The sequence below is a fragment of the Oryctolagus cuniculus genome, chromosome 4, assembly GCF_964237555.1.
Source record: "Oryctolagus cuniculus chromosome 4, mOryCun1.1, whole genome shotgun sequence".
Lineage (NCBI taxonomy): Eukaryota > Metazoa > Chordata > Mammalia > Lagomorpha > Leporidae > Oryctolagus > Oryctolagus cuniculus.
This window is the reverse complement of record NC_091435.1, coordinates 46146128-46174020: the sequence shown is the minus strand read 5'-3', so window position 1 is coordinate 46174020 and position 27893 is coordinate 46146128. Positions and strand designations below refer to the sequence as shown.

Below are 27893 nucleotides of genomic sequence, written 5' to 3'. Positions count from 1 at the left end.
TGTATGGGGTTGTACTGTAAATTTTATAGACTCTGAAATATCTACCATTTACAGTACTTTCTATTTCTACAGATATATCTATTGAGAAGATAGAAGACTTACTTTCATCATCTGAATCAAATCCAAAGAGTGTCTGACATTTCTTTTGTGCAAGGTGAGCCTCAAGTGCTTCTGCATTACAGTAGGTGGTCAGGCATTTGCCACATCTTAATCTTTTCACTGATTTTTTATAAACGTTATCTTGATCAGAACAGGCATCTACTTTATCAGTCAGAAATTTTCTACGTTTTGGCATACTGAGGTACCGTTCGTCAAGGTAACTGGGAGGCAATGGTCTGACATATGGCTTTGTTAACATTAAGCCATATGAAGTATGTTCACTTGTCAGATTTGGTTTGGATGGTGCCTGAGATACTGGCAGGTTGTTGTGTTCTTGTGGTGCAACACTGGGTAAAATGGAACCATTTTCTGTCCTGATTCTGTTTGTATCCATTTTCAAAGCAGGATCTGATGCAACTGCAGGTATTTGTTCTCTTTCACTGTGTCCATTCACTAAATCACTAATACTACAATTATTTTCAGAATTTGGTTCTATGTCAGGCATCTTTTGGTCTGTTAAGCTTATATTTGAGACAGTGTTATCAGAATGTTCATTTCCATTCTGAACTAAACTGTCTGTTTTCTTTTCCATACTTTCTATACACATCTTTGGTTCTGTAGAATCTTTCCTTGATTTGTTAGTAGAAACTAGCAGACTACTAGTATGTTTCTCATTACTAGATGAGTCTTTTTCCTGATGATTAGGATTTGAATCTGGTTGAACATCCAAAAGAACTGCTTCACTTGGTTGTGCAGATGATTCCGGTGTTTTACTTAAATAGTGCTGAGCTTCATGTTCATATAGCAGAGGAAGATCTTCAAAAAGCTCATGGCATTCTGGGAAACTACACTGAGCTTGAAATAACCTGTGACTTTTTGTATGCTGGGCAAGCTGGAATGGCAGCTTAAATGACTCATTACAATTAAAATGCAAACAAAAGTACACATTTGGATAGCTGTGTCTGTTAAGGTGATCTATAAAATGTTGAGAATCTTCAAATTGTCTTTGACAAAATTTGCATTTTCCTTTGCTCCACTTCATTACTGTTTGTCGCACATTTAAATCAGTTGGATGTACAGTTCTTGCGTGTGTATTCAGAAATCCAATTCTTTTAAATATCCTGACACAGCCAAGAGCAGGGCACTTAAAGTTTCCTTCTTGATCCGTAGCATATATGTCTTTTGGATGGCACACAGTTCCATTGATTTTGTGAATGACTGAAGTTTCTTGATTCAGGTCATAGTCATCTTCTTCATAATCAGCTTCCTCATCTTCTTCTTCCTCAAAGTCATCTTCACATCGAGGTAAAGGCTCTGAGACGTTATTTAAAGAAGTATCAGGACTACCATTTTCAATAATGTTTTCAATAACATCTTCTGCTACACTTACAGGAATTTCAGTCAGTTCAGCCACATGCTCAGAGATGACCCCTTTGTTTCCATCACTGGAGGCAGTAAGAGTCTCCACTTCCAGATCCTTATTATCAGAATTCCCGTTTTCAAATGAAACAGAAGAACTGGAACAATTTAGCTGGTGCGGAGTAGTGATTTCCTGCTCATCCTGCTGAGCTGCAGCAATTTGTTGTCTCTGTATCTTCTTCACATGATTCTTTAAATGCTTTTGCATAAGTCCTCTGTTCCTAAATTTCCTACCACATATCACACATGAAAAACTGCCTTTTTTTTGATGAGCCTGGGCATGCCTTACAATATGACCACCTAGAAATTCTTTGTTACACAACATACACCGATGCCTTGGGACGTTGTGATCGACTTTGGAAGTATTAACAGCTGTAAGGTTTTTCTTTGTATTAACATGACCTTTAGGTTGCACTGCAGATACATCATCAGCATCAGTCTCTCCAGTGCTGTGATCTGTAAGAGAGTCAAGCCCTTCATCTAAACCTTGCTGTTTCGTTTTCTTTTTCAGATTGCCTGTAGAATTTTCCAGTGTATTTTCACTTAGGAATCTAACTGCTGACTTATCACTCAATAATGCCACACAGTTTTTCTTAATCATTACAAAATTCCAAAATTCAGGATCAAAAAATAATCCCTTTTTCAAAATTGGAAGCAATTCAAAACGAACACGATTCTGAACACTACTTGTGCCTTCATTATACTCTTCATCAGGACGTTTGTAAAGTTCTTCCACAGTACGATAAGCTTCTAAGGAGCGCTCAAGAAAAAATATTGAGAGTGCACAAATTCTGAGGATCTCCAAATCATTTGGCAAAAAATGTGCAATTGTTTTGTAAATTAGACATTTGGTTTTGGGATCATCATGAAGGTCAAGTTGAAGGGCACAACCACATATTTCAACACAAATTTGCAAGCCTTCTTCTTCAACCTGTAAAAAGAAAAAATTACTTCTAAACACTTTTTTTTTAAAGAAAATCATTACACTACCTGGTTTGGCATTTTAAACTGAAACTGACAGGAAAGCTAAATAAGCACAGTATTTCTTTGTGCAGTTTTCCTCAATTGGTAGCTTTGTTCAAATCTTTTTATTAAATCTTTTTTTTAAATGAGAATAATCTGGAATAGATAAGTTTGGTGAATAATACTAACCATAATTTAAAATGTTTCATAAACTAGATTAAGATTTCTTACAAATCTAAACCCCCATTTATTATTTCAGGAACCAATCTCATGTTCTTTGGCAGAAAGGTTAAGATTATATATCTTTAAGCAGATTATTAGTTTTCTATGTTAAGGAAAAACTGGATTTGAAAAATAACTACTATGGAACTATTTTTATAATGCCATACTGATTATTACTTATTTTACTAATTAAGTAATAATATTTATCCAAGTATGGTATTATGTGGGCCCACATGAAAAGATCAATTATAATCTTTCTGTATTGAATAATTCATCAGAAAATGAACCTACTGGAAGTTATCTGAAAATTCTCAAGCTTTGGAACTTTTACTAATGACTCAAAGATAACTATCAGCTTTCACTTGGGAACCTACTGTCAATCCATCTTAGTTCAAGTTATAAATAATGCCTCCAGTAGTTTGGAATGATGTTAATACTTGTTTGAATAGAAGAAGATATCATAATAATACTTGAAAAATCTCAAGTTTGTGAAAGGCACCAACAATTGGTTAAAGCACTAGTTAGATTGCACCTGCATCTCATATAGCAGTGCCATGGTTTGATATCTGCCACTGGTTCTTGATTCAGCTTTCTGATAATGTATACCCTAGGAGGCAATAGGTGATGGCTCAAGTAACTGGGTTTCTCTTACCCACATGGGAATTCCTGGCTTTGCCCTCGCCCAGTTGTGGTTGTTGTGGGCATTTGGAGAGTGAACAAGCAGATGGAAGCTGTCTCTTATCTGTCAGTTTCTCTCTACCTCTCAAATAAATTTAAAAGTACTTTAAAAAGTGAAAATGAAATTAAAAGGTTTTATTTTGTTGCAAATAAATTTTGAAAACCATGCATAGTTTATTTATAACATTCATCTTACCTTAACTCTTTGAAGACACATTGTATACCTGTATTTCAAAAATTTCTTGCATCAATATAAACCTATCTTTTAATATCATTTTCCACGACCTTTTTAAAGTACCTTCATGTGTGCGTTGTGTACACTCGCATATTTATCATGCCACATGCATATGATATATTATAGATTAAAGCAATAAGCACTACCTTGCTAGCTTCATGTCTTCTTAGACTCTTATGTGCTATGTAGTTCTGCTTAACAACAACTTACAGCTCCAAAGGCAGACCTTAACTTGGCACAACCTACTCCTACTTTATCCAGCTGGTAAATTCCCATTGATGTTCTATCTTTATTTGATCATCAGTTTTACTCTGAATGTTTTTCTCCAAATTCATTATGGTTCCTGTCCTGAGGTACAGTTAAGCACTCCCTGTTTCTTCCATTGAGAATAATTTATACTTAGTTATATGTATTTTTATAACTTATCTATGTTTCTACTCCTAAACTTTGAATTCCTAAGTCACTGGGGACAGTGTGTCATATTTTGGTATCTTACCTATAACTGGAGTAGAAGTTGGTACATACTGACCCCTGAACCAATGTTTGCAGAATAAATGGGAATCATTTATTCCACTGACTTTATCCCTATAAATACATCATGTTGGACTTGGAATCCTTTCTGAATTCAGATTTTTGTATTTCTAAATGCTTATTAGAATAAATTTTCCCACCTAAATTTTAAATCCAGAATTTGCTGGATCCAAACTTAAGTCCTACTCTGTCTTCCTTCAAAGTTCTATCTACATTTTCTATCTTGATTCATAAATAATGTATTCAAATACTGAGTTTAAAAATGTTAAGACTGGGGTATGTGTCTGTGGCGCAGCAGGTTAATCTGCCACTTAGGATGCTTGCCAACTATATTTGAGTAACAGGAGGCAACAGATGATGGCCCAAGTTCCTGCCACCCACAGGAGAGACCCCAGTGGAGTTGCTGGCTATTGACTTCGGCCTGCCTCGGCCCTGGCTATTAGAAGTATTTGAGTCATAAACAAGCGAGTAGAAGACCTCTATCTATCTCCCTCTGTTACTCTGCTTTTCAAATAAGTAAATAAATCTTTAAAAATTTTAAGATCATTAAAAAAAAGAAACAGGCTACTTCTTTACCTAAAAACCTTTGAAGGATATGTATAAACTAAAGTTCCAACTATAGGTATAATGTTCAGTTCCCTTTGGGATTTCCAACAACTACCGATCTCTTCCCCATACAGTCTTTCTGGTTAGTCTCATCTATCATTGATTTTCTGCTACCCCATTAACACTGCCAGAGTTGTGAAACACAGATAATGAAACAAGGAAAAAGTGCTCTGTAACTAAAAATCCTCTACAAATGTTACTACTATCCTCATCTATCATTCAAACTCGAGCTTTAAAGCATTTTCCTTTCTGAAGCCTGGCAGGTCATGTATTTGAATATTGACAGAATTTTTTTTAACTATGCTTCTTCTAACACCACTGAGGCATGTGAATGATCTATTCTATCAGATAAAAGTTTTGAATAGAATGTAAACTATTATGCTTTATAATTTATTTCATCTTTGAATTTTTCCTTGTGGTTATATTCTTAGGTTGAGCAGATATGTGAAAATAAGAATGCTCTGTGATAATTGGCAGACTCTCATTTATACTGTAAACTTAATATTAACAATACCTCTCAACTTTTGGTGCAAATAAGAATTGTGTTAATTATGTTTAAAAAAGGGGATTTTTAAAAAAATTTTACAGATGATTCTGATATACAGTGAATTTTTTTTTTTAATTTGACAGGCAGAGTTAGTGACAGAGAGAGAGACAGAGAGAAAGGTCTTCCTTCCATTGGTTCTCCCCCTAAATGGCTGCTATGGCTGGCGCACTGTGCCAATCCAAAGCCAGGAGCCAGGTGCAGGAACCTGGTTTCCCATGCAGGTGCAGATGCCCAAGCACTTGGGCCATCCTCCACTGCCTTCCGAGCTGGACTGGAAGAGGAGCAACTAGGACTAGAACCCGGTGCCCATATGGGATGCTGGTGCTGCAGGTGGAGGATTAACCAAGTGAGCCATGGCGCCAGCCCCTACAATAAATATTTTAAAATATTATGTAGCATAGTTTGCTTTCTCTCTTTTGGTGGAGGAATTGGTTAACTTTGACAATGTATGTGAATAACATTTCACTTTTAAGGTTGCATGAATGCAGTTAGCAAAATAAAAGGGAAATTAAAAAAACAACCCTTTGATACAGTGCTGCCAACTTTATATCATGGGAATGTGATTACTACATGGTCATACATTTAATGAGTGGTGTGATAATGAATGTGACAAATGCATAAATATTTAAGAAAAATTAAAATATATTATTTAATGGCTACCTCTTTATGTAAGTAACCAACACAAAGATTCAATTAAATGGAGCTCCAAAATGTAGGGTAGCTTTATCTTTCCTGTGTTTGTATTCAAGATCCTATTAATATTTTGGGGAGAAAAGTTAAATGACCTGCAGGATCCACTTTCATGTCTATGCAGGATTCATATGTAGAACTGTACTCATTTACAAGTGGTTCAAGAAAAACTTGATTCAGGACTACTTTGAAAGACAATTGATACGTTTTTATAATTACTTCAAGTAAATATTTTATGTTCTTAAGTTTCAAAAACATCTCAGAATTCAATGTTTCTTTTCACATAAATACCACATTTAAAAATGATTAAGTTTCTCTGTAACAATGAACAGATATTACTTCTAGATATACAAAATTAATCTGCAAAATAAAATTGTATAGTTGGGACAAGATAAAGTGAAAAGTGACAACCATATTTAATTATAAGTAAAAAGAAAATAGCTTCTTAAGGAAGCAATTGTTCTCATATTAAATTTGCAGTAGTGATAAGTCAGCATTTTTTCCCTTCTTTTTCAATTATTTTCCCTTTGTACTCTGTTAGGAGTTTGGAGTTGGGAGAGAGGAGGATGCAATATGTGGGAAATGTGACCTTAAAATCCTCCTTCCCTTCAATTAAATAATCAAATAAATTTTATAATAGATTCAAGCTTCAGTGAACTATCATTTAAATTTTAAATGCAAGGGATAAATATATCCTATTTACCTCATCTTTAATGATTTTCATGAAAGGAAATATGACTCTCACATTAGTTGCTGTTCTTAAAAGCTGGTAGCATTGATCTACAAAAACTTGTTTTGAAGGATTAGATTTAAGCTGTAGTTTACTCCATATGAAAATCAACTCCCTGTAAATGAGAGAAAAAAGAGAAATATCAAAAATACATTTTATTCAAATACAGACATTAGCTAGCTTTCCCTGATTCTATAGTAGTCTGCCTGGGTAGTATACATAGTGAGTAAAAATGTATCTTAGGTAAACCCCCAAGCTACTTCTGCTACTTATAGAAGGTGGGAGAAAAATATCAGAAATTAATGGTTTCATAGTGGTAGGAAATTAATTACCACAATTTGCTGGTTTGCCTCGGCTTCTGTATTACTGGATCCAAATAAATTCTAATTCCAATATACTTATGACATTACTTTAAAAAATATAAACTTTTGACCTATAATTAATATACTACCTGGAAACTTAGAAACCAATATAATAGCCTACTCTTTTAAAAAATCATATAGACTAAAAGTCTTATTTTATAGTACTGACTTTAAAATTGTATGTTTTAGATCACCTGCTCTTCTATTAAAGTGTAGTGTAGTACTTTTAGACAGATAAGCATGGACCATTTAAAGTGTTTCATAGGTAGATTGTTTTCTAAAATATGGTCAAAGTTATTAGATGAGCAAGCATAGGAACCATGGGCTTTAAGGCAAAGTCAATTTATAAGATATAACTAGGATATCACATTTTAACAAATTAGAATTCAAAATGTCATAAAACTTATGTAAAACATCATAGTCTAAAAGTATTGAAATCTTGATGAAAATATTTTAAAAAATTGCAGTTTACTGAGTAGGTGTTCTGGGTCCAGAACATCCAGGTGTTAAACCTAAACACAGCTTTTTACCATCATGAAGGTAGACATAGACTACTTACATAATACAGAAAATATAAAAACAAAAATTATAGCAAGCAACATGTAAGAAAGAAAACCAAAATTCCAATTCCATCTCATACTTGCTAAGTGAGCATTCCTTAAGTTTAGTGCACCATCTACTTTGTTGGACCTATATACTCTTTTCCCATGTTTACAAGGTCTCACACTTTCCTGCAATCTCTAGTTCCAAATTTTTATGCCTGGTGATTTCAATTTAAACTAATCATGTTCCTATAAAATTCCCATCATTTCTTTCTAGATAAGTCAGTAACACTAAACATTCCTCTATCCTGTTTGGTTCTAACCTGTTTATTTTCCAGTGGCAGATGAGTAAAAATGCTTCACTTATTCTCGCTTTTAATCAACATATTCTTTTCTAAGATAAGCTTATCCTTCAAAGGGCATATCGAATGTCTCTTCTTCATGAACGTTTTCAGGAATACTTCAAACTAAATTGAAACCTACTTCAGAATAGATCTTGTCACTCTTACTTACCTTTCATATGCTTATTTATATTTTATAGGCCCTATTTCTCCAACTATTAATACATGGTAAATCTCCTCAATGTCATTGTATAGTAGAGACAGTAGCAAGAGCATGATATTAGGAATAGGGGAGGGGCCTGCGCTGTGGCACAGCAGGTTGAGGCCCTGGCCTGGGGCGCCAGCCTCCCATATGGGCACCAGTTCTAGTGCCGGCTGCTCCTCTTCCGATCCAACTCTCTGCTGTGGCCTGGGATAGCAATAGAAGATGGCCCAAGTCCTTGGGCCCCTGCACCCACATGGGAGACCCAGAGGAAGCTCCTGGCTCCTGGCTTTGGATGGGTGCAGCTCTGGCCATTGCAGCCACCTGGGGAGTGAGCCACCGGATGGAAGACCTCTCTCTCTGTCTCTACATATCTTTTTAACTCCTACAAATAAATAGAATAAAATCTTAAAAAAAAAATAAAAAAGGACTAGGGGAGACCTAAATCTCAAGCATATGTTAATTTATAGCCATCTTTTTCTGAAAGCAAGAGTGGAACTCCAGTGGCCATTTCTCCTATCTGACCTTTCCCTGCCCTCTGGAGATAGTAATTCAGTAATGAGAAATTGACGCAGTCCCTGGGGTGTTCTCAGTGCTAAGCTATGAAGCTTGGAGAGACTGCAGCAGGAGCGACTGAATCCCGCTAACATAAAAGAAAAACAGATTTTTGAAAAACATTAACCATCTCAGTGTCTCTGGTAGTAGTTACCTTTGTGGACCATCTATATCCCTGCTCCTCTTGTGGCCCAGAATCCTTTCAATAAGTACTGTCTTTTCCCTATACTAGTTAGACACACATGCTGTCACTTGCATACTAAGTAACATAAATTCCAACTCCATTTTTCTACTAGCTGTTTCATTTTTATCTCTTTTATCTACAGTTTTATACATAAAAATTGAGATTATTATTCAACATCTTTATTAAAAGAATTGAGAGATAAGTAAAATGCTTGGAAGTATATGGCATACACTGATATTTAATAAATTGGTATGTCCCTGTATCCATTCCTTGTCTTTGGAATCTTCATAGTACCAGCAGAGAGATTTCAGAAGATTGATATTTGTTAGTTGAAAATCTGCTAAATATTATATTCTTAAATGTTAAAAACTTAGAGGAAGTTTCTTTAGGGGACATATTAAAAGAAATTATACACATGGAATGAGATAAAGAATTAGATAAAGGAATGAGATAAATAAGGGATATTTTAAAAGTGTATGAATAAAGACTAGTGTCTGCTAATACTAACTGATAGAATAAAAAAGGGAGAGAACAATCCAACATGGGAAGCGGGATACACAGCAGACTCATAGAATGGTAGATGTCCTACACAGCGCTCTGGCCTCAGAATCAGCCCTTAAGGCATGCGGATATGGCTGAAGAGCCCACCAGAGTATTTCAGGCATGGAAAGCCAAAACACTCTAGGGGAAAAACAAAAAAAAAAGAAGACCTAAATGAAAGATATCTGCGAGTGAGATCCCAGTGGAAAGAATGGAGCCATCAAAGAAGGAGGTACCTTTCTTTGAAGGGAGGAAAGAACTTCCACTTTGACTATGACCCTGTCAGAATAAGATCGAAGTCGGTGAACCCAAAAGGCTTCCATAGCCTTGGCAACTCATGACTAGAGCCTAGGGAGATTACTGATGCCATAAACAAGAGTGTCAAATTGTTAAGTCAACAATAGGAGTCACTGTGTACTTATTTCTCATGTGGGATCTGTCCTTAATGTGTTGTCCAATGTGAATTAATGCTATAACTAGTACTGAAACAGTATTTTTACACTTTGTGTTTCTGTGTGGGTGCAAACTGATGAAATCTTTACTTAATATATACTGAATAGATCTTATAAAGATAATTGAAAATGAATCTTGATGTGAATGGAATGGGAGAGGGAGTGGAAGATGGGTGGGGTGTCAGTGGGAGGGAAATTATGGGGGGGGGAGCCAATGTAACACATAAACTGTACTTTGAAAATTTATATTTACTAAATAAAAAAAAAGAAAAAAAAGTAAAAAATAAATAAATAAAAGTGTATTTAATTCTCAAAAAAAAAAAAGGGTATGAATGAAAGAAGGCAAAAGACAAAGATCTTATTTCCCTTTTGTCTCTGTTAAGTCAGGGGGAAACTTGATAAACTCTACCCCAAGAAACTAATATGTTTGCCAGGAGAGGACTACCAGTAGGGATTTTAGCTTTCTAGCAGGCAAAGCAGGCTATGGTTATAAAACTCCAATTTGATTGAATTTATAATATAGGATCTCTAGTTTTACTTGTATATTGGATTCTAAAGGAAAAGCAGAAACAGACAAACAAAAAAACCACCCTGAATACTGAAAGGGCAGATTTAATGAAGCTTGTATTTCTTGTAGTCAGAAGGCCCCTTAGCAAACACAGCATCCATTCAGTATAACTAACACATACCTTAAACACTTAAACTATCAGTCAGTGGTACATGACTATTTTCTTTGTAAAATCTCTAGTTCTTAAAATCTGCTGTTCATTATACAACCAATTTTTTTTGAAAAATTACTTTACATTTTCACACAGTTTAAAAAATATGTTAAGTCCAAGTTCTGCTAACCAGTTCTTGTGTTTCCCAGCTTACCATTCCAATTCCCATATTAACACTTACCAGATACAGTACATATCTCCATTCTGAAGCTGTGGAATAAGAAAGGATTCACAGAGTTGCAAGGCTAACACAGTCTTGCCTTCTTTTTCAGTGTTACAAATGATATCAATTCCACTCTTACAATCAGTTTTCAATAAATGCTGTAAAAGGAAAAGAAAGTCAGTTTACATCATTAAAAGTATCTAAAAAGCTAGTTGCAGTGTTTAATTAAATTCAGGAGAGATTACTTAGAGTTCTAGTTTTCTTTTACAAAGATAATGATGAATTAATTATATAAAAATATTTTAATAATTTTATAATTTCATTGGACAGCACCTATAATTTAAAGTGACTACTTTTAATTGCATTAAGGTCCATAACCTATGTATAAATAGGGTCCATAGTAGGAAAACATTTTTCTCTTTCATCTTAGGAAAAAAAAATCAATAAATACTTTATTTAGAAGGAAAAATCATAATGCTTTTGTCATGCCAAAATTGCAACATAAATAATGCTTACATAAATTTTGTTAATTTCATTATTTGCCAACATCAGAGTCTACATGACCTTAAAGAACACTGCCAAAAGAAAATACAGCTAGGTATTATAAACGTCAAATATTTAATATTACTGCAAAAAGAATTTAACAAATTACTTGGTTTTTTGATTGGATTAAAATGGTAGTAGGCAAAAGTACCTCCCGGAATAGCTGATCTTCTACAGGTGACATAAACAGACATGTGAAGAGTGCTTGATGGAAGTATAAGTCTTTACTGATTTCTGGGTGATTTATACAAGACTTAATAAGAGCCATTGCTTCAGGTATGCGTTCACAGGCAATTAGATATCTGGCACGCAACTCAAAAAACAGTGGATTTTCAGAACTTAAATACCTGTTCACTATAGTAAAAAGAAAACAAACTCCATTACTTGCAAGAAAAGATTCTCTTAAACTTTGTTTGAAATCTTCCTACAAAATATGGTATTACATTATTTAATTAAGTAACATTTTCCATAGTAGACTTTATTTGTGAAAACAATATTCAAGTATATGGTTGAAAAAATAAAAGAGGACCAAAATAATGCTTAAGAAATATTTTTGATTTCTTCTCAGTATACAAGTAAACAACAAAAATAAAAACAATTTTAAAAATAGGAAAACTAAATTTTGTTCTTTCAGTTAATAAATGTTAAAATAGGCTTCAAGTAATGTGATCTTTCATGTCTTTCTAATAAGATTATAGTTTATCTTGTAGCCCAATATTTTCATTACTATAAGATTAAAAAGCTGAATCTAACTCATTATATTAAAACCACACTAATTCAGATTAACCAAAATCTGTATTAGTGAAAAAGTTGAATCATAAACATATTTTATGACTTTTCAAAATAAAATCTCAAGTAGTATCAAATACAACTGCTTATGAATATACACTCAGGTATCACAAAGGGTAATTACTAATACTTTCATGCAATTTTAAAATATAAATACTGTACTACATAAGTTTATTTAGACCTAACAACAACCTTATGACAGGTATTTTGATGCTTGTTTACAGATCACAAAACTGAGACTCAGAGAGGTCAAATTACTTGCCCAAGAACAAAGAATTTGTAAGTGGCAGAGTACACCCACATTTTATGATGTTTGAATCCAAAAGTGTTTTAATTACTTACATATCTTTAATCAGTAGCTTCTAAAGTGCTTATGCATAATGTTTTATTTTAACTTAAGTATTTGCCTTCCAATTGTGTATATAATATGTAAGCCAACACTGATTTGTACAGTTAATACAAAAATGAATTTTACTTGCGCCTTTACTTTAATGATCACCAACTAGAGAAGAGTCATCTATTCTAATGAGGCTCGAGAGCAGCTTTTTCTACAGTGAGGTATACTAGTGTAGGTAGAAAAGGGGTATTATTTTAACGTGATTCTTCAGACCAACCAACAACAGATTTATTCTAGCTCCTACACAGGGAAACCTAAAAGCTCCAATGAAAGCTCAAACTCTCTTTTACCCTGTCTTCACTCCCTTTGAAGTTTTCTGTTAGCTCCTGACCCTTTGGGCCGTGTTTCTGTCTCCTAATAATTTCTTCTAGCCTGTCACCTCAGCCTTATATTTAACTTTTCATATTCTCCTCCTCAATAATGTAGCTCTTTCTCCTCAGCTCCAACTGTGTTCCTCTTTTATTTTTTAAATCTCTTTCCAAGATATACACATCAAGCATCAGTCTCTTTTGTGTCTTTTGGGTATTCCATGCCATTGTCATATATACCTTAGTCCTTTCCTCCTAGTCTTATACCATCTCCTATCCCATCTCTCCAGTTTACACTACCTTTCCTACTCTTGCCTTTTTCTTCATCTTCCCCTACATTTCAATCATAGCTCCACATTTGTATCTACAGATGGTTTGCTTGTAAGCCTGAATGAGAATCATAACTCCTTCTCCTTTCAGCTTCACCCACAACCTACTTCCATCTCCATTCTTTACCTTGGGACAAATACAAATATCCTGATCCATTCAGCAAGAGAGGTGTCCTTCTAACCAGACAAAATTTGGTCCCAGGGTTGGGAAGTCATGTCGTTTCTTTGGCTGTCTTCTTTTTTTTTTTTTTTAAACTTTTATTTAATAAATATAAATTTCCAAAGTACAGAATATGGATTACAATGGCTTCCCCCACTGTAACTTCCCTCACACCCGCAACCCTCCCCTTTCTTGCTCCCTCTCCCCTTCCATTCACATCAAGATTCATTTTCAATTCTCTTTATATACAGAAGATCAGTTTAGCGAATATTAAGTAAAGATTTCAACAGTTTGCACCCATATAGAAACACAAAGTGAAAAATACTGTTTGAGTACTAGTTATAGCATTAAATCACAATGTACAGCACATTAAGGACAGAGATCCTACATGAGGAGTTAAGTGCACAGTGACTCCTGTTGTTGACTTCACAAATTGACACTCTTGTTTATGTCATCAGTAATCACCCTAGGCTCTTGTCATGAGTTGCCAAGGCTATGGAAGCCTTTTGACTTCACCGACTCTGATCATATTTAGACAAGGCCATGGTCAAAGTGGAAGTTCTCTCCTCCCTTCAGAGAAAGGAACCTCCTTCTTTGATGACCTGTTCTTTTCACTGGGATCTCTCTCACGGAGATCTTTCATTTAGGTGTTTTTTTTTGTTTGTTTGTTTGTTTTGTTTTTTTTTCCCCTAGAGTGTTTTGGCTTTCCATGCCTGAAATACTCTGGTGGGCTCTTCAGCCATATCCGCATGCCTTAAGGCCTGATTCTGAGGCCAGAGTGCTGTTTAGGACATGTCTTTGGCTGTCTTGTAATGGCACTCCATAAGTTATCTCCACACTTTTGTATGGTTTCATATTTTTGTGCTTTTTCACTACTGCTGAGGTTACATTCTAAGTGTTGGTGATCCGAAATGGTTTGGCTCCCAGAACATTCAAATAATATGGGAAACATTTTTGAAGAATTAACTGGAAAGACCGACAGAGACTCTTCAGAAGGAAATCTTGGCCCACAAGGGACCCCCGTGGATCTAGGTTTTATAAGAAGTGATGTCAAAGAACTATGCAGGTAGTAGGTGCTTGAGACAAAACTCCCATGAATGGATGAATTTTTGAAATATTGTTCTGGAGTATTTGGAGTTGAAATTTATTCAATTAGTCACTTATTTGCTCTGTGTGGTCTTGGGGACTGGCTCTGTGGTGCAGCAGGGTAAAGCCCTGGCCTGTAGTGCTGGCATCCCATGTAGGGGCCAGTACGAGTCCTGGCTGCTTCACTTCCAATCCAGCTCCCTTCTAGTGTGCCCGGGAAGGCAGCAGAGGGTGGCCCAAATCCTTGGGCCCCTGTACCCATGTGGGAGGCCTGGAGGAGGCTCCTGGCTCTTGGCTTCAGATTGGCTCAGCTCCGGCCGTTGCGGCCATTTAGGGAGTAAACCAGCGAATGGAAGACATCCCTCTCTCTGTAACTCTTTCAAATAAATAAAAAATAAAAATATTTTTAAAAAATGTGGTCTTTCAATCAATCAATACATATATTAAGCGCTCACTCTCTACCAGGTACTAGGCTAGTAGTATCAGTAGTGGTGACAAAAAATTCAGAGTTCTAGGCCTCATGGAGTTTCCTCTGTAAAGGAGATTCCATGTAATTTCATGAAATGCAGAGTTTCCGTTTTTGATTTAATAAAAAAAGTTCCTATTTAAACATATTTTAAAAATATAAGTGAAATGGTATCAGCAAACTCCCTGTAAATAAGCAACATTTACTAAATACGTTAACATTCTAAATTCCCACTACTAGAAATAAATATACCTAGGCTTGTGTCAGAAATCACCTTGGGCCATATTAGAATAACAATTTAACATTCTTCATTTGAAAATACATTATTCCATTTTCAGTTTTATAAAATAAAGAAAATTCACTGTCACTGCTCTAGTTAGAAAACAAAGTTGTGTTTCCTCTCACAAATGTTAATTCTGATTTTCAGTCTGCTGAAGTACCTATCTCCTGAGATGCTGGCTGGGCTTTTAGAACAGCTTGCAACACTGGATCTTCCCATGGGCCACCATCTCTAATGATTCGAGTCACCAGTTCCAGATTCACATTTCCATATCTGCGGAGGTGATTCTGGCATTCCTAGGAGAGAAAAATCATTTTGGCTTTGTGAATTTAAAGGGGTTAAAAACTAAGCTTGATCATCATTTTCAATAAAATGATTGATGGCCAATGAGACAGTTATTATAAAAGAGAAAGGGTTACTACTATAATCTAAGTAGGATGTCAAAACCAAGTAAGCTTTATTGCCAAAGGTTACACATTATTTAAATAATTGGACCTAAAGATCCCATTAAGCCAGGGATGAAGTGTAACCTAAGGGAAAACGTATGAAATGCATTATTTCTAGGAAAAGAACCAGGTTGCAAAAAACTGACACTTAGTTCAGTTAAATTTACATGAGGGCTCATAATGTTCCTGTTAATAATGACAGGCCAAGAGTCTGTTCACTATGTAGACTCTGATTTAGGTAGGTAGATACAAGTCCCCTGCCCTGATCCCAAATATATAACCTAAGTTGTGATGGAAGCCTGGGAAATAGGAATTCAGTTCCGCTTTGTTTTGACTAATTAGATTTCAATTTAAGGACAAAGAAATGGCATGTTGAAGAAATAAATCCACCCTATAATAGTTTACATGAGGTTTACGATAAGGATTTACTGATAAAATGAGTAACAACTGGTAATTTGTCTATGCATTTTCTGGGTTTAAAAAAAATAGATATTTGAGGGGCTGGTACTGTGAAGTAGTGGCTTAATGCCCTGGCCTGCAGCACCAGCATCCATATGAGCACTGGTTTGAGTCCTGGCTGCTCTACTTCCCATCCAGCTCCTTGCTAATGCTCCTGGAAAAGCAGCAAAGGATGGCCCAAGTCTTTGGGTCCCTGCACCCACGTGGGAGACCCAGAAGAAGCTCCTGGCTTTGGATCGGCTCAGCTCTGGCTGTTGTGGCCATTTGTGGAGTGAACTAGCAGGTGGAAGACCTTTCTTTTTCTGCCTCTCCCTCTTTCTGTCTGTAACTATACCTCTCAAATAAATAAATAAAATCTTTAAAAAAGACATTTGAAATATTTCTTAAAAATCTGCTGTCTTAAACATAACAGGAAATTTCTAACAAGTTTATAAACAATGGTTTAATAGTTAGCAGAATTTTTACTGAACTTATAAATTGGATTTATTACTTGTAAAGTTGTAAGACTTGTTTAGCTGTGTATGCTTTTTAATTCATTATATACTTTGTTATATGTGTTATAGAAAATCCAGTTTTGAAATTTCAAATGATTAATTATGAAGGTATTTTAAAAGTGATAAATTGAGTATGATTAGTTAGCCTAGATACCTGGGTTCCACACTGGAGCAGCTTTTGATACCTAGCTCCAGCTTCTGACCCCAGTGGCTGCGTTCCTGCCACCCACGTGGGAAACCTAGATTGAGTTCTTAGCTCCTAGCTTCAGGTTTAGCCCCAGCTCTAGCCACTGCATGGAAGCTCACTGTATGTTTTTGTGTCCTCAAATTTAAATGCAAAAGCAAGCTTAACGCCTCAAGAAAAAATTAGATATTGAACTTGGAAATATTAAAATCTGAATATTAACTGCACATCAGTTAAAATACATTAACTGTCTATTTATTTCGGTAGTAAGAGCAAAGCTTTAGGATTAAAAAAAGTATTTTCAAAATTTTTACTTAACAGATGAATCATCAGGCTGTATATTCAAAGTGGCTACATGCTTCCATCACTTGAACATTGCATCTTGGACTAAAAAGTGATTTCTGAATTCTTAGTGTGATAACTGAATTCTTAGTTAACACACAAAAAGGAGGTTTTGTTTGTTTCATAAGAGAACAAAGTAGGAGAAGAAATTAAGTTTCAAATAAGAATCATTCAATCAAATAAGTTAGGTCCATTAAGTCCAAAAACAATCCAAGTAAGTATCTTCTGAAAATTATTTAAGAGTGTTCCCAAATTAAAGCAAGTAAGGAAATGAACAAAAATCCAGTTAACAATGGGCAAGTTACTTAACCTCTCTGTGCTCCATCAGTTAATTCCTCTGCAAAATGGTTAATAAGAATGCCTACTTCATAGGATTGTTGTGAGGATAAAATAACACACAATATATGAAAAAGTTTGGGACATTGTTTCGCATAAGCAAGCACTCAATAATGTTAGCTTTTATTTTTTAACATATTGAATGCATTTTTTATTTTTGGACATCTAGTGTGCTTCACATTAAAAAACAATTCTGCATTTCCACATGTCATCGTGTTAGTGCATTTATAAGAAACAAAGCAAGTAGAAAAGGGGTACCAAAATACAGTTGGATAGAAGTAATAGGTTCTAGTGTTCCACAGCACAGTGGGGTGACAATAGTGAATTACAGCCTGTATAAAGAACTGGAGGAGAAGAGTTGGTGGGCTCCAAATATAAAGGAATAGAATACCACTTGCCTTACTTGATCGGTTTATACAGTATAGAAGTACTAAATGTTAACCAAAAAAAAAAAATAAAAAAATAAAAAAGAGGAACGGGCAGTGCTGTGGTGTGGTAGGCTAGGCCTCTGCCTGTGATGCCAGCATCCCATATCCCTGTTTGTGTCCCAGCTGTTCCTCTTCCGATCCAGTTCTCTGCTTATGGCCTGGGAACAGCAGAAGATGGCCCAAGTGTTTGGGGCCCTGCACCTGCGTGGCAGACCTGAAAGAAGCTCCTGGCTCCAGGCTTCAGATTGGCCCAGTTCCAGCCATTGTGGCCATTTGGGAAGTGAATCAGCAGATGAAGACATTTCTCTCCGTCTCTCCCTCTCTGTGTCTATAACTCCACCTCTCAAATAAATAAATAAAATCTCTAAAAAATAAAAAGAACTATATTGATTGGCCATACTTTTTTTTTAGCATACAGTAATGATGTTTGGCAACAGGTTGATTGGCAACATCACTGAAATTACTTTAGATATACATACTTCTGACCCCCACCCCCAATTCAGCTATTATAAGCTCACTTTTGGTCCAAAGCAAAAGAAATAAGGCAAGCAGGATAGTAGCCTGAGTCACTCATACACCTATTAATTAAGCTGCTGAGCCAGTGGCCACTGCATTTTTCCAGCTGTCTTAAGAGGCATCAATCATGAGCCATTAGTGTTTGGTGGACTTCAAATGAATTAAACCTAAATCAAGGTATATTGAGAGTTTAATTAACTTGAGCAGAGTTCTTGTTAAAAAAAATGGAATGCAGGGGCCGGCACTGTGACACTGGCAACCCATATGGGCACTGACTGGTTCTAGTCCCAGCTGCTCTTCTGATCCAGCTCTCTGTTATGCCTGGAAAAGCAGAAGATGGCTCAAGTGCTTGGGCCCCTGCACCTGTCTGGGAGACCAGGAGGAAGATACTGGCTCCTGGCTTCAGATCAGGTCAGTTCCAGCCCTTGCAGCCATTTGGGGAGTGAGCCAGCAGATGGAAGACCTTTCTCTCTGTCTCTCGCTCTCACTGTCTATAACTCTATCTCTCAAATAAATACCTACTGAGTAAGAAGTTTTAGGAGAGGGGCCAGCACTGTGGTGTAGCAGGTTAAGTCGCAGTCTGCAGTGCTGAATCCCATATGGCCGTGGTTCAGGACCCACTGCTTCATTTCCGATTCAGCTCTCTGCTATTGCCTGGGAAAGCAGTAGAAGATGGCCCAAGTCCTTGGGCCCTTGCACCTGTGTGGGAGACCCAGAAGAAGCTCCAGGCTCCTGGCTTCGGATCGGCCCAGCTGCAGCCATTGCAGCCATTTGGGGAGTGAACCAGCAGATGGAAGTCTCTTTCTCTCTCTGCCTCTCTGTAATTCTCCTTTTCAACTAAATAAATAAATCTTTAAAAAAATCAACAACAGATGCTGGCAAGGATGTAAGGAAAAAGGGACACTAATCCACTGTTGGTGGGAATGCAAACTGGTACAGCCACTATGGAAGTCAGTTTGGCGATTGCTCAGAAATCTGAATATAGCCCTACCATACAACACTGCCATCCCACTCCTTGGAATTTACCCAAAGGAAATTAAATTGACAAATAAAAGAGCTGTCTGGACCGCAATGTTTATTGCAGCTCAGTTCACAATAGCTAAGACCTGGAATCAACCTAAATGCCCATCAACAGTAGACTGGATAAAGAAATTATGGGATGTGTACTCTATAGAATACTAGACAGCAGTGAAAAAAAAAATGAGCTGGCGCTGCAGCTCACTAGGCTAATCCTCTGCCTTGCAGCGCTGGCACACCGGGTTCTAGTCCCGGTTGGGGCGCTGGATTCTGTCCTGGTTGCCCCTCTTCCAGGCCAGCTCTCTGTTGTGGCCCGGGAAGGCAGTGGAGGATGGCCAAAGTCCTTGGGCCCTGAACCCCATGGGAGACCAGGATAAGTACCTGGCTCCTGCCTTTGGATCAGCGTAGTGCGCCTGCTGCAGCGCACCAGCTGCGGCGGCCATTGGAGGGTGAACCAATGGCAAAGGAAGACCTTTCTCTCTGTCTCTCTTTCTCTCTCACTGTCCACTCTGCCTGTCCAAAAAAAAAAAAAAAAAAGAAAAAAGAAAGAAAGAAAAAGAAAAAAAGAAATCTGGTCATTTGCAACAAAATGGAGGAATCTGGAAAACATCATGCTGAGTGAATTAAGCCAGTCCCAAAGGGACAAATATCATATGTTCTCCATGATCGGTGACAACTAACCAAGCACCAAAAAGGAAACCTTTTGAAGTGAAATGGACATTATGAGAAACAGTGACTTGATCAGCCCTTGTCCTGACTGTCGAGGAACAACTTAATTCTTTATCCCTTTTAGTATTTTTTTTTGTTCTACTTAATACCATTGGTTGAACTCTTTAATTAACACACAATTATTCTTAGTCATTTAAATTTAATGGAAGAGTGAGAATAAGAGAGGGAAGAGATGTACAGTTTGGCACATGCTCACTCAGACTTACCCCTAATGGAAGAGCTAGAAATGTGCCAGGGGATTTCAATTCAATCCCATCAAGGTGGCATGTACCAATGCCATCTTACTTGTTAAAGTTATCAGTTTCAGTTCATAATTGATCAAAAAGATAGGATTAAGTGTCAAAGGGATTACATAAGTAAAACCAGTGTCTGCAAATAATAATTGATAGAATTAAAAAGGAGAGAATGATCCTACATGGGAAGCAGGATACACAGCAGACTCATAGAATGGAAAATGCCCCAAACAGCACTCCGGCCTCAGAATCAGCCCTTAAGGCATTTGGATCTGGCTAAAAAGCCCATGAGAGTTCCGCAGGCAAGGAAAACCCAAGACACTGTGGCAAAAAATAAATAAATAAATAAATAAATAAATATAAAGCCTAAATGAAAGATCTCTGTGAGATCCCAGCGGAAAGAATGGGCCATCAAAGAAGGCAGTAGAGGAGAGAACTTCCACTTTGAATATGGCCTTGACTAAATAAGATCAGAGTTGCTGAACTCAAAAGGCTCCCATTGTCTTGGCAGCTCATGACAAGAGCCTCAGGTGATTACTGATGTCGTAAATAATTGTGTCAATTGTTAAATCAACAACAGGAGTTACTGTGCACCTGCTCCCATGTAGGACTTCTGTCCTTACTGTGCTGTACTATAAGAATTAATGGTAAAACTACTACTCAAACACTACTCTATACTTTGTCTTTGTGGGTGCAGTCTGTTGAAATCTTTACTTAGTATATACTAAGTTGATCTTCTGTATATAAAGATAATTGAAAATGAATCATGATGAAGAATGGGATGGGACAGAGAGTGGGAGATGGAATGGTTGTGGGTGGGTGGGAGGTTATGGGAGGAAAAGCTGCTATAATTCAAAAGTTGTACTTTGGAAATTTATATTTATTAAATAAATTTGAAAAAAATAGAATTTTCATCTTGGCCTAGTTAAGAAGACACAGGATGAAAAAAGAACAAGTTCCCCCTTCATTAAATAGTATTGATGAGTTTACCAAAGACAGTAAGAAAGCACTCAAACCACTGTAAAATTCACAGCTTACTCTCTCCTAGGCTATGTATATACGTTTTATTTCTTCAGAATGTTTCCTTAAATAGTAAATTGGCCTGTATATTAATTTTTTTTCTATATATTAAGTTTACATTTTATTTAACATTTTTCTAAGAACATACTAAAATCTCATTTTGTAAAGTCAGTAATTACTTTTTCTCTCCCCATTTTCTTTTTTATCTTTTATTTAATGAATATAAATTTCCAAAGTACGATTTATGGATTACAATGGCTTCCCCCCCATACCGTCCCTCCCACCCACAACCCTCCCCTTTCCCACTCCCTCTCCCCTTCCATTCACATCAAGATTCATTTTCGATTATCTGTATATTAATTTAATGCTTATTCTCATCTGTCCATTATGATTGATACTAACTGTCCTAAATACAGTCCCCTCAGATACTTTCATTCAACCTGTGTCTTTGCCAAAGGTAGGAGAGAAAATATGACCCTTTCCTCCATTATTTTTTAGGCACGATTGTAGAATAGGTTTAATGTTTTGCTTTAGGAAGATTTTTCTTCCCTAAACTGATTGCCATTTTAGAGAAGGCAGCATGTGTTAACAACATGTGCCTGTGAAGATCAGCATCCTTGGCCATTCTACCTAGTTCTGAACTCTTCAACAGCTTATAATAGGATTAAAGTCTAAATGCCTCAACTTTCTATTTAAAGACCTCTGGATTTACTTATGTACTCATTCACCTATTGCACATCACAAATCCTATTCTCCAGCCTGGTTTCCTCTGTATCTTCCAAATTCATCTTGTATTTTCTTCCCTATGTCTTTTCTCATGTGACTTTCTCTCACAACTTCCGTAAGCCTATCTAAATCCTGTCTTTCCACAGTCCCATTTTTCCCTTAGAAGCCTCTACTAGCTATCTCAGCCCATAATATAATGATTGATTCCTTCTGCAGTAATGAAAATCCGAACCAGTACACTCTTCCGATACTCCTAGAAGAGGAGGGCCCTCGTTGTCTTACATGTTGATATTTTTATTTCTGAAATAGGTAAATCTTTAAAGCAAGGAAAGGAAAAATGTGTCAAAGATATATATATTCTTTCTCAGTTAACAGGCATCTTTTTTTTAAAATATATATTTTATTTATTTGAAAGACAGAATTACAGAAAGAGGTAGAGATAGAGAGAGAGGTCTTCCATCCGCTGGTGCACTTCCCAGTTGGCTGTAATGGTTGGAGCTGTGCTCCAATCCAGGAGCCAGGAGCTTCTTCCAGGTCTCCCACACGGGTGCAGGAGCGCAAGGATTTGGGCCATCTTCTACTGCTTTTCCAGGCCATAGCAGAGAGCTGGATCAGAAGAGGAGCAGCCAGGACTAGAACTGGCACCCATATGGGATGCCGGTGCTTCAGGCCAGGGTGTTCACCTGCTACGCCACAGTGCTGGCCCAATAGGCATCTTTTAATCAAAGTAGGTTTTATGGAAATCTGTTTAGGTGGAAGCTTTATTATTTTTGAATGAAATGCAGATTACAGAGTAAAAGTTATAGAATACCTAAGCAAATTCATAAACTAATGTGGTAATAAATCCAAGCAAAAATGTAAAAGATCTTGAATATGATTTTATAAAAACATAGCCTTCAAAATAGAGTAAAATCTTTATTGTACTTGGAAATTAAATTAGAATGCTCATATTTTATTATTATACTTTTGTTATCCTACAGTAAAGCACTTTAAAAGTTGTATAATTTAAGGATGCTATGTACTTTTTTCTTTTTACAAAAACAGTTAATCCCAAATTTTCTGTGAAGAATCTCTAAGGGATATTTAACTGTTTTTGAAAAAATAAACATTCTGAGATTGCTCATATAAAATAAAAGAAACAGTATAACAATACTTTTCAAAGGAAACTTTTTAGGGAGAAAATAATTTTAAATTAATATTTGGAAGTGTCTGCAACATTCCATGATTACTGTTGCCAAAAATCAGTTTGTCACCTTGAATGTTTGTATCTATTATATAATTAAAATTTTAAACTAGGATTTTGTGTTGCAAAATTTTTTTCATCCAGGGCATTTTAATGAGTTTCTAATTCATGTTAAAAAGTATTTCAGGGGTGGGTATTGTGGCACCATGAGTTAAGCTGCTGCCTGCATCTCTGGCGTAACAAATGAGTACTAGTTCTAGTCCCAGTTGCTCTACCTCCAATCTAGCTCCCTGCTAATATACCTGGAAAAGCAGTAGAACATGTCCCAAGAGCTTGGCCCCTGCCATCCACATGGGAGAACTGGATGGAATATTTGGTACTGGTTTTAGCCTGGTCAACCCTGGCCACTGTGGCCATCTGGGGAATGAAGCAGTGGATAGAAGATTAATCACTCTCTTTTTCAAATAAATAAATAAATAAATAAACCTTTAAAAAATTTTTATGAAAACACTGATTGACTTGAGTAATAAAATTTAGTAGATAGATTTCAAGAAAACTCTTTGCATAATGAGTAAAAGGCACTTCAACCTGAGTATCATGATTTAGAGAATCTCTCCATTTGGATCTACCAAAGGTAGTCTTTTCAGCTATGAGGGCAGTAAAAATCAAGCCTCAGAGTAAACCAAACCTAAAATTGAACTGTGAATCATTATATGACAAATGTTTTGTTTCAAACATAGAGCATATTTAATTACACTGTTTTTAGTAAAACATTTTTATACTTTTATCCCTTTAAAATGTATTTTTAAAAGAGATCTTATTATTTGAAAGGCAGAGTGCAGAGACAGAGAGATCTTCTATTTGTTGGTTCACTCCCCCAAAGCCCACAACAGCTGGGACTGGGCTAGGGGAAGCCAAGAGACTAAAACTCAATCAAGGTATCCCACATGGGCAATTGGAGCCCAAGCACTTAGCAGCTTCTGCTGCTGCTTTCCCAGGTGCATTAGCATGGAGCTGGATTGGAAGTGGTGTTAGAACCAGTGCTCTGATATGGGCTGTCAGTATCACAGGCTGAGGCTTAATCTGCTGCACCATCTCCTAAAATGTATGTTTCAGAGTTACGCAGAATCGGTATCTGTATATGAATTATAAATATACACACAGTGGGCATATGTGCTCAAACTTTTTAAAATAAAACTATGTATTAAGATAACAGAACTCTCAAGACTTCTGGTCTTAGTATTATTTGTGTTGATACTTGTGTCTGCAACCAAACTAAAATCTCAGCTTCATCTTTTATTGATCCCAACATCAAGTCAATTTTCTTTTTTTTCCCTTCTCAAGATTTGTTTATTAATTTGAAAGACAGGGATACAGAGAAGAGAGAGAGAGAAAGAGATATCTTTCATCTACTGGTTCATTCCCCCAAAAGGCTACAACAGCAGGGGCTGAGCCAGGAGCCAGATTCTTCCAGGTCTCCCACATGGCACATGGATGCAGGGACCCACAGACTTTTTACCTGGCACATTAGCATGGAGCTGGATTTCAAGTGGAGCAGTTAGTACTTGAACTGGTGTACATTTGGGATGCCAACACTGCAGGCAGAGCTTAACCTTCTATGCCACAGTGCTGGATCCCATCAAGTCAGTTTTCTTACCATGTCCTAATCTGCTGCTGCTTTGCTATTTCTAAGCTACCACTCTAATTTAAGCCTTTATTATAGTCCAGATCACTCATTGGCATTTTGTGGCACAGTGGTCTAAGCTGCCACCTGCTACACCAGCATCCTATATTGAGTACCGGGTTAGGTTTTGGGTGCTCTGCTCTGGTCCAGCTTGCTGCTAATGCAACAGAGAAAGCATAGAAAGATGGCCCAAGTACTTGAGACCCTGCCACCCATGTAGGAGGCATGGATAGAGTTCCAGGCTCCTGGCTTTTGCTTGGCCTTTTGGGGAGTGAAACAGTGGATAAAAGATATCTCTCTCCTTCTCTGTGTCACTCTGCCCTTAAAAAAAACAAACAAACAAACAAACAAAAAACATGAATCTCTTTAGGAGAGCAGTATAAATAAAACATTCCTTGGGGCTGGTGCTGTGGTGCAGCAGGTTAATGCCCTGGCCTGAAGCACTGGCATCCCATATGGGCGCCGGTTCTAGTCCCAGCAGCTCCTCTTCCAATCCAGCTCTCTGCTATGGCCTGGGAAAGCAGTGGAAGATGGCCCAAGTCCTTGGGCCCCTGCACCCATGTGGGAGACCTGGAGGAACCTCCTGGCTCCTGGCTTTGGATCACCGCAGTTCTGCCAGTTGCGACCAATTGAGGAGTGAACCATTAGGTGGAAGACTTCTCTCTGCCTCTCCTCTCTCTGTGTAACTCTTTCAAATAAATAAATAAATCTTTTAAAAAAATGGAAAAAAACACATTCCTTTAAACCTCTTATTTTGCTACAGACATTACCAACACTTGGTTACATTGTTAGATATATAATAGATTAGGGAACATGGCATACAGGAAAGAATGCTGGTTCCCAGGACACAATGGCAGGCAGGCCTGCAGTTGCAACATGACTGGTGGCTGGATGATACTTCAAAATGGTATTATGATGTGCAGGACTCAATAAGCTGGGGACAATGAAAGATAATGCAACACACGAGAATGAAAATACCAAAGAAGCCAGAGATAGCTTCCTGGGAGCTTTTCTGATGGAGAGGATGCTTTGCATTAAGAGGGCAGTAGATCTGACCATAAGGCATCAGATCTTACCTAACAATCATTGGAGGGCCGGTGCTGTGGCTTAGCGGGTAAGGCTACGGCCCACAGTGCCAGCATCCCGTGTGGGCACTGGTTCAAGTCCTGGCTGCTCCACTTCTGGTCCAGCTCTCTGATAAGGCCCAAGTCCTTGGGCCCCTCCACCCGATGGGAGACCCTGAAGAAGCTTCTTGCTCTTGGCTTTGGATCAGCACAGCTCCGGCCACTGCAGCCAATTAAAGAGTGAACCACCAGATGGAAGACCTCGCTCTCTCTGCCTCTCCTCTCTCTGTGTAACTCTGACTTTCAAATAAATAAATAAATAAATCTTTAAAAAGAAATCATTGGACCAAACAATGAGAATAAATTCTACCATGAACTGTATCTAAAAGAAGTTACTTGAGAAAGAAAAGACAGAAGACTGACAAAGAAGTAATCATGTAGTTGAAATCTGTCAGTGTGGCTGTCCTCAAAGTGTTTTTATTAAGTTGGTTAAACCTGAAAAATACAATTTAAGAATTATTTGGTTTATTGTAAGCCAAAAAAAAAAAAAAAAAAGAATGAAGGAAAAAAAATTCTGAGGGTAATTTGAAGGTAAGACTTAGACCATCATTCTGCTTCTATGAACCTCAACTCCTTTGGAGTTTAATGTTCAAATCTGTAAAATAAGGGAACTGGATTAAATAGTTCTAAAGTGATTCCCACTCTCAAAATATCAAAATAGGTTTTACCTGTGCCGCAGCAGGTAGAGCTGCTGCCTGGAATGCTGACATCCCATATAGGTGCTAGTTCTAGTTCTAGCTGCTCCACTTCTGATCCAGCTACCTGCTAATGGCTTGGGGAAAGCAGAGATGTCCCAAGTGCTTGGGGCCCTGCCACCCACATGGGAGACTTGGAAGAAGCTCCTGGCTCCTGACATTGGCCTAGCTCCACACTAGCCATTGTAGCCACTTGGGGAATAAACCAGTGAATGGACAGTCTCTCTCTCTCTCTCTCTCAAGCTCTCTCTGTCTCCCCCTCTCTTTGCAACTCTTTCAAATAAATAAGTCTTTAAAAAAAAAATCAATGGGGCCAGCATTGTGTCATAATGGATAAAGCCGCTGCTGAGATGCCAGCATCCTATATGGGTACCAGTGTGAGACCAGGGCTGCTCCATTTCTGATCAGCTCCCTGCAGATGCGCCTGGGAAGGCAGTGGAAAATGGCCCAAGTCTTGGGCCCCTACACCCATGTGGGAGATCCAGAGGAAGTTCCTGACTTCTGGCTTTGCGGCCATCTGGGGAGTAAACAAATGGATGGAAGATCTCTATCTCTTTCTCTCTCTGCCTCTTCCTCTCTCTGTAACTGTTCAAATAAATAAATAGATAAAAGCATCAAAATATATGCATGCCCAAAAGTTACATTGTTTGATTTTTACAAATAATTAGAATCAAATACTTGTGAGCTATTTAAGACACTCCTTTTGGGAACAAATGAATGAATATAAATAATTATCCCATGTGTAACAGATTTATACTTTGTTTTTTTAAAATGTTAGGTAACAAATGTAACTTCCTTAAATTAGTAGAGTTATATCTGAGAACTACAATCATAAGCACAGTAAAACCACGAACTGAAGAACGTAATCAAATTTCAAAATTATTTGGTGGTTGCCATGCTAATTCAAGTACAACCCTACCATGAATATTTAAAATAAATAAATAATGAATAAATTTAACTACCAGGAAAGTGCTATTGTCACAGTTCTAATTTGTAATAATAAAAGCAGAATTAAGGTATATACAAGATTTATTTGCAGACACAGATATAAATATAAAATCTGATTCAGCCAAAAAAGCATCAGTCACAAAAACAGGTCACAGTGCTGCTTGTACTATACAAATTGTGCAAATTAATCT

The 27893-nt window shown here is 37.1% G+C and overlaps 1 protein-coding gene and 1 long non-coding RNA gene across 4 annotated transcripts in view; one reads left to right on the top strand and one right to left on the bottom strand.

Moving 5' to 3' along the window:
• Positions 1–27893, bottom strand: part of ZNF654 (zinc finger protein 654) — a 108278-nt gene that overhangs the window by 3535 nt on the left and 76850 nt on the right. Inside the window, exons 4-8 of one of the 2 annotated variants that reach the window (XM_008267096.4) lie at positions 15299–15434; positions 11475–11677; positions 10799–10938; positions 6694–6835; positions 103–2449 (exon numbers count right to left, since the gene is read on the bottom strand). In XM_008267096.4, coding sequence (XP_008265318.1) covers positions 103–2449; positions 6694–6835; positions 10799–10938; positions 11475–11677; positions 15299–15434 — 2968 coding nt within the window. The remainder of the gene's footprint in view (positions 1–102; positions 2450–6693; positions 6836–10798; positions 10939–11474; positions 11678–15298; positions 15435–27893) is intronic. The other variant, XM_070071937.1, reaches the window with a different exon arrangement.
• LOC127482964 (uncharacterized) overlaps positions 1–27893 on the top strand; it is a 73469-nt gene that overhangs the window by 10386 nt on the left and 35190 nt on the right. For both annotated transcript variants that reach the window (XR_007908938.2, XR_007908939.2), the window contains exons 2-3: positions 73–154; positions 12337–12391. This is a non-coding gene — a long non-coding RNA (uncharacterized lncRNA). The remainder of the gene's footprint in view (positions 1–72; positions 155–12336; positions 12392–27893) is intronic.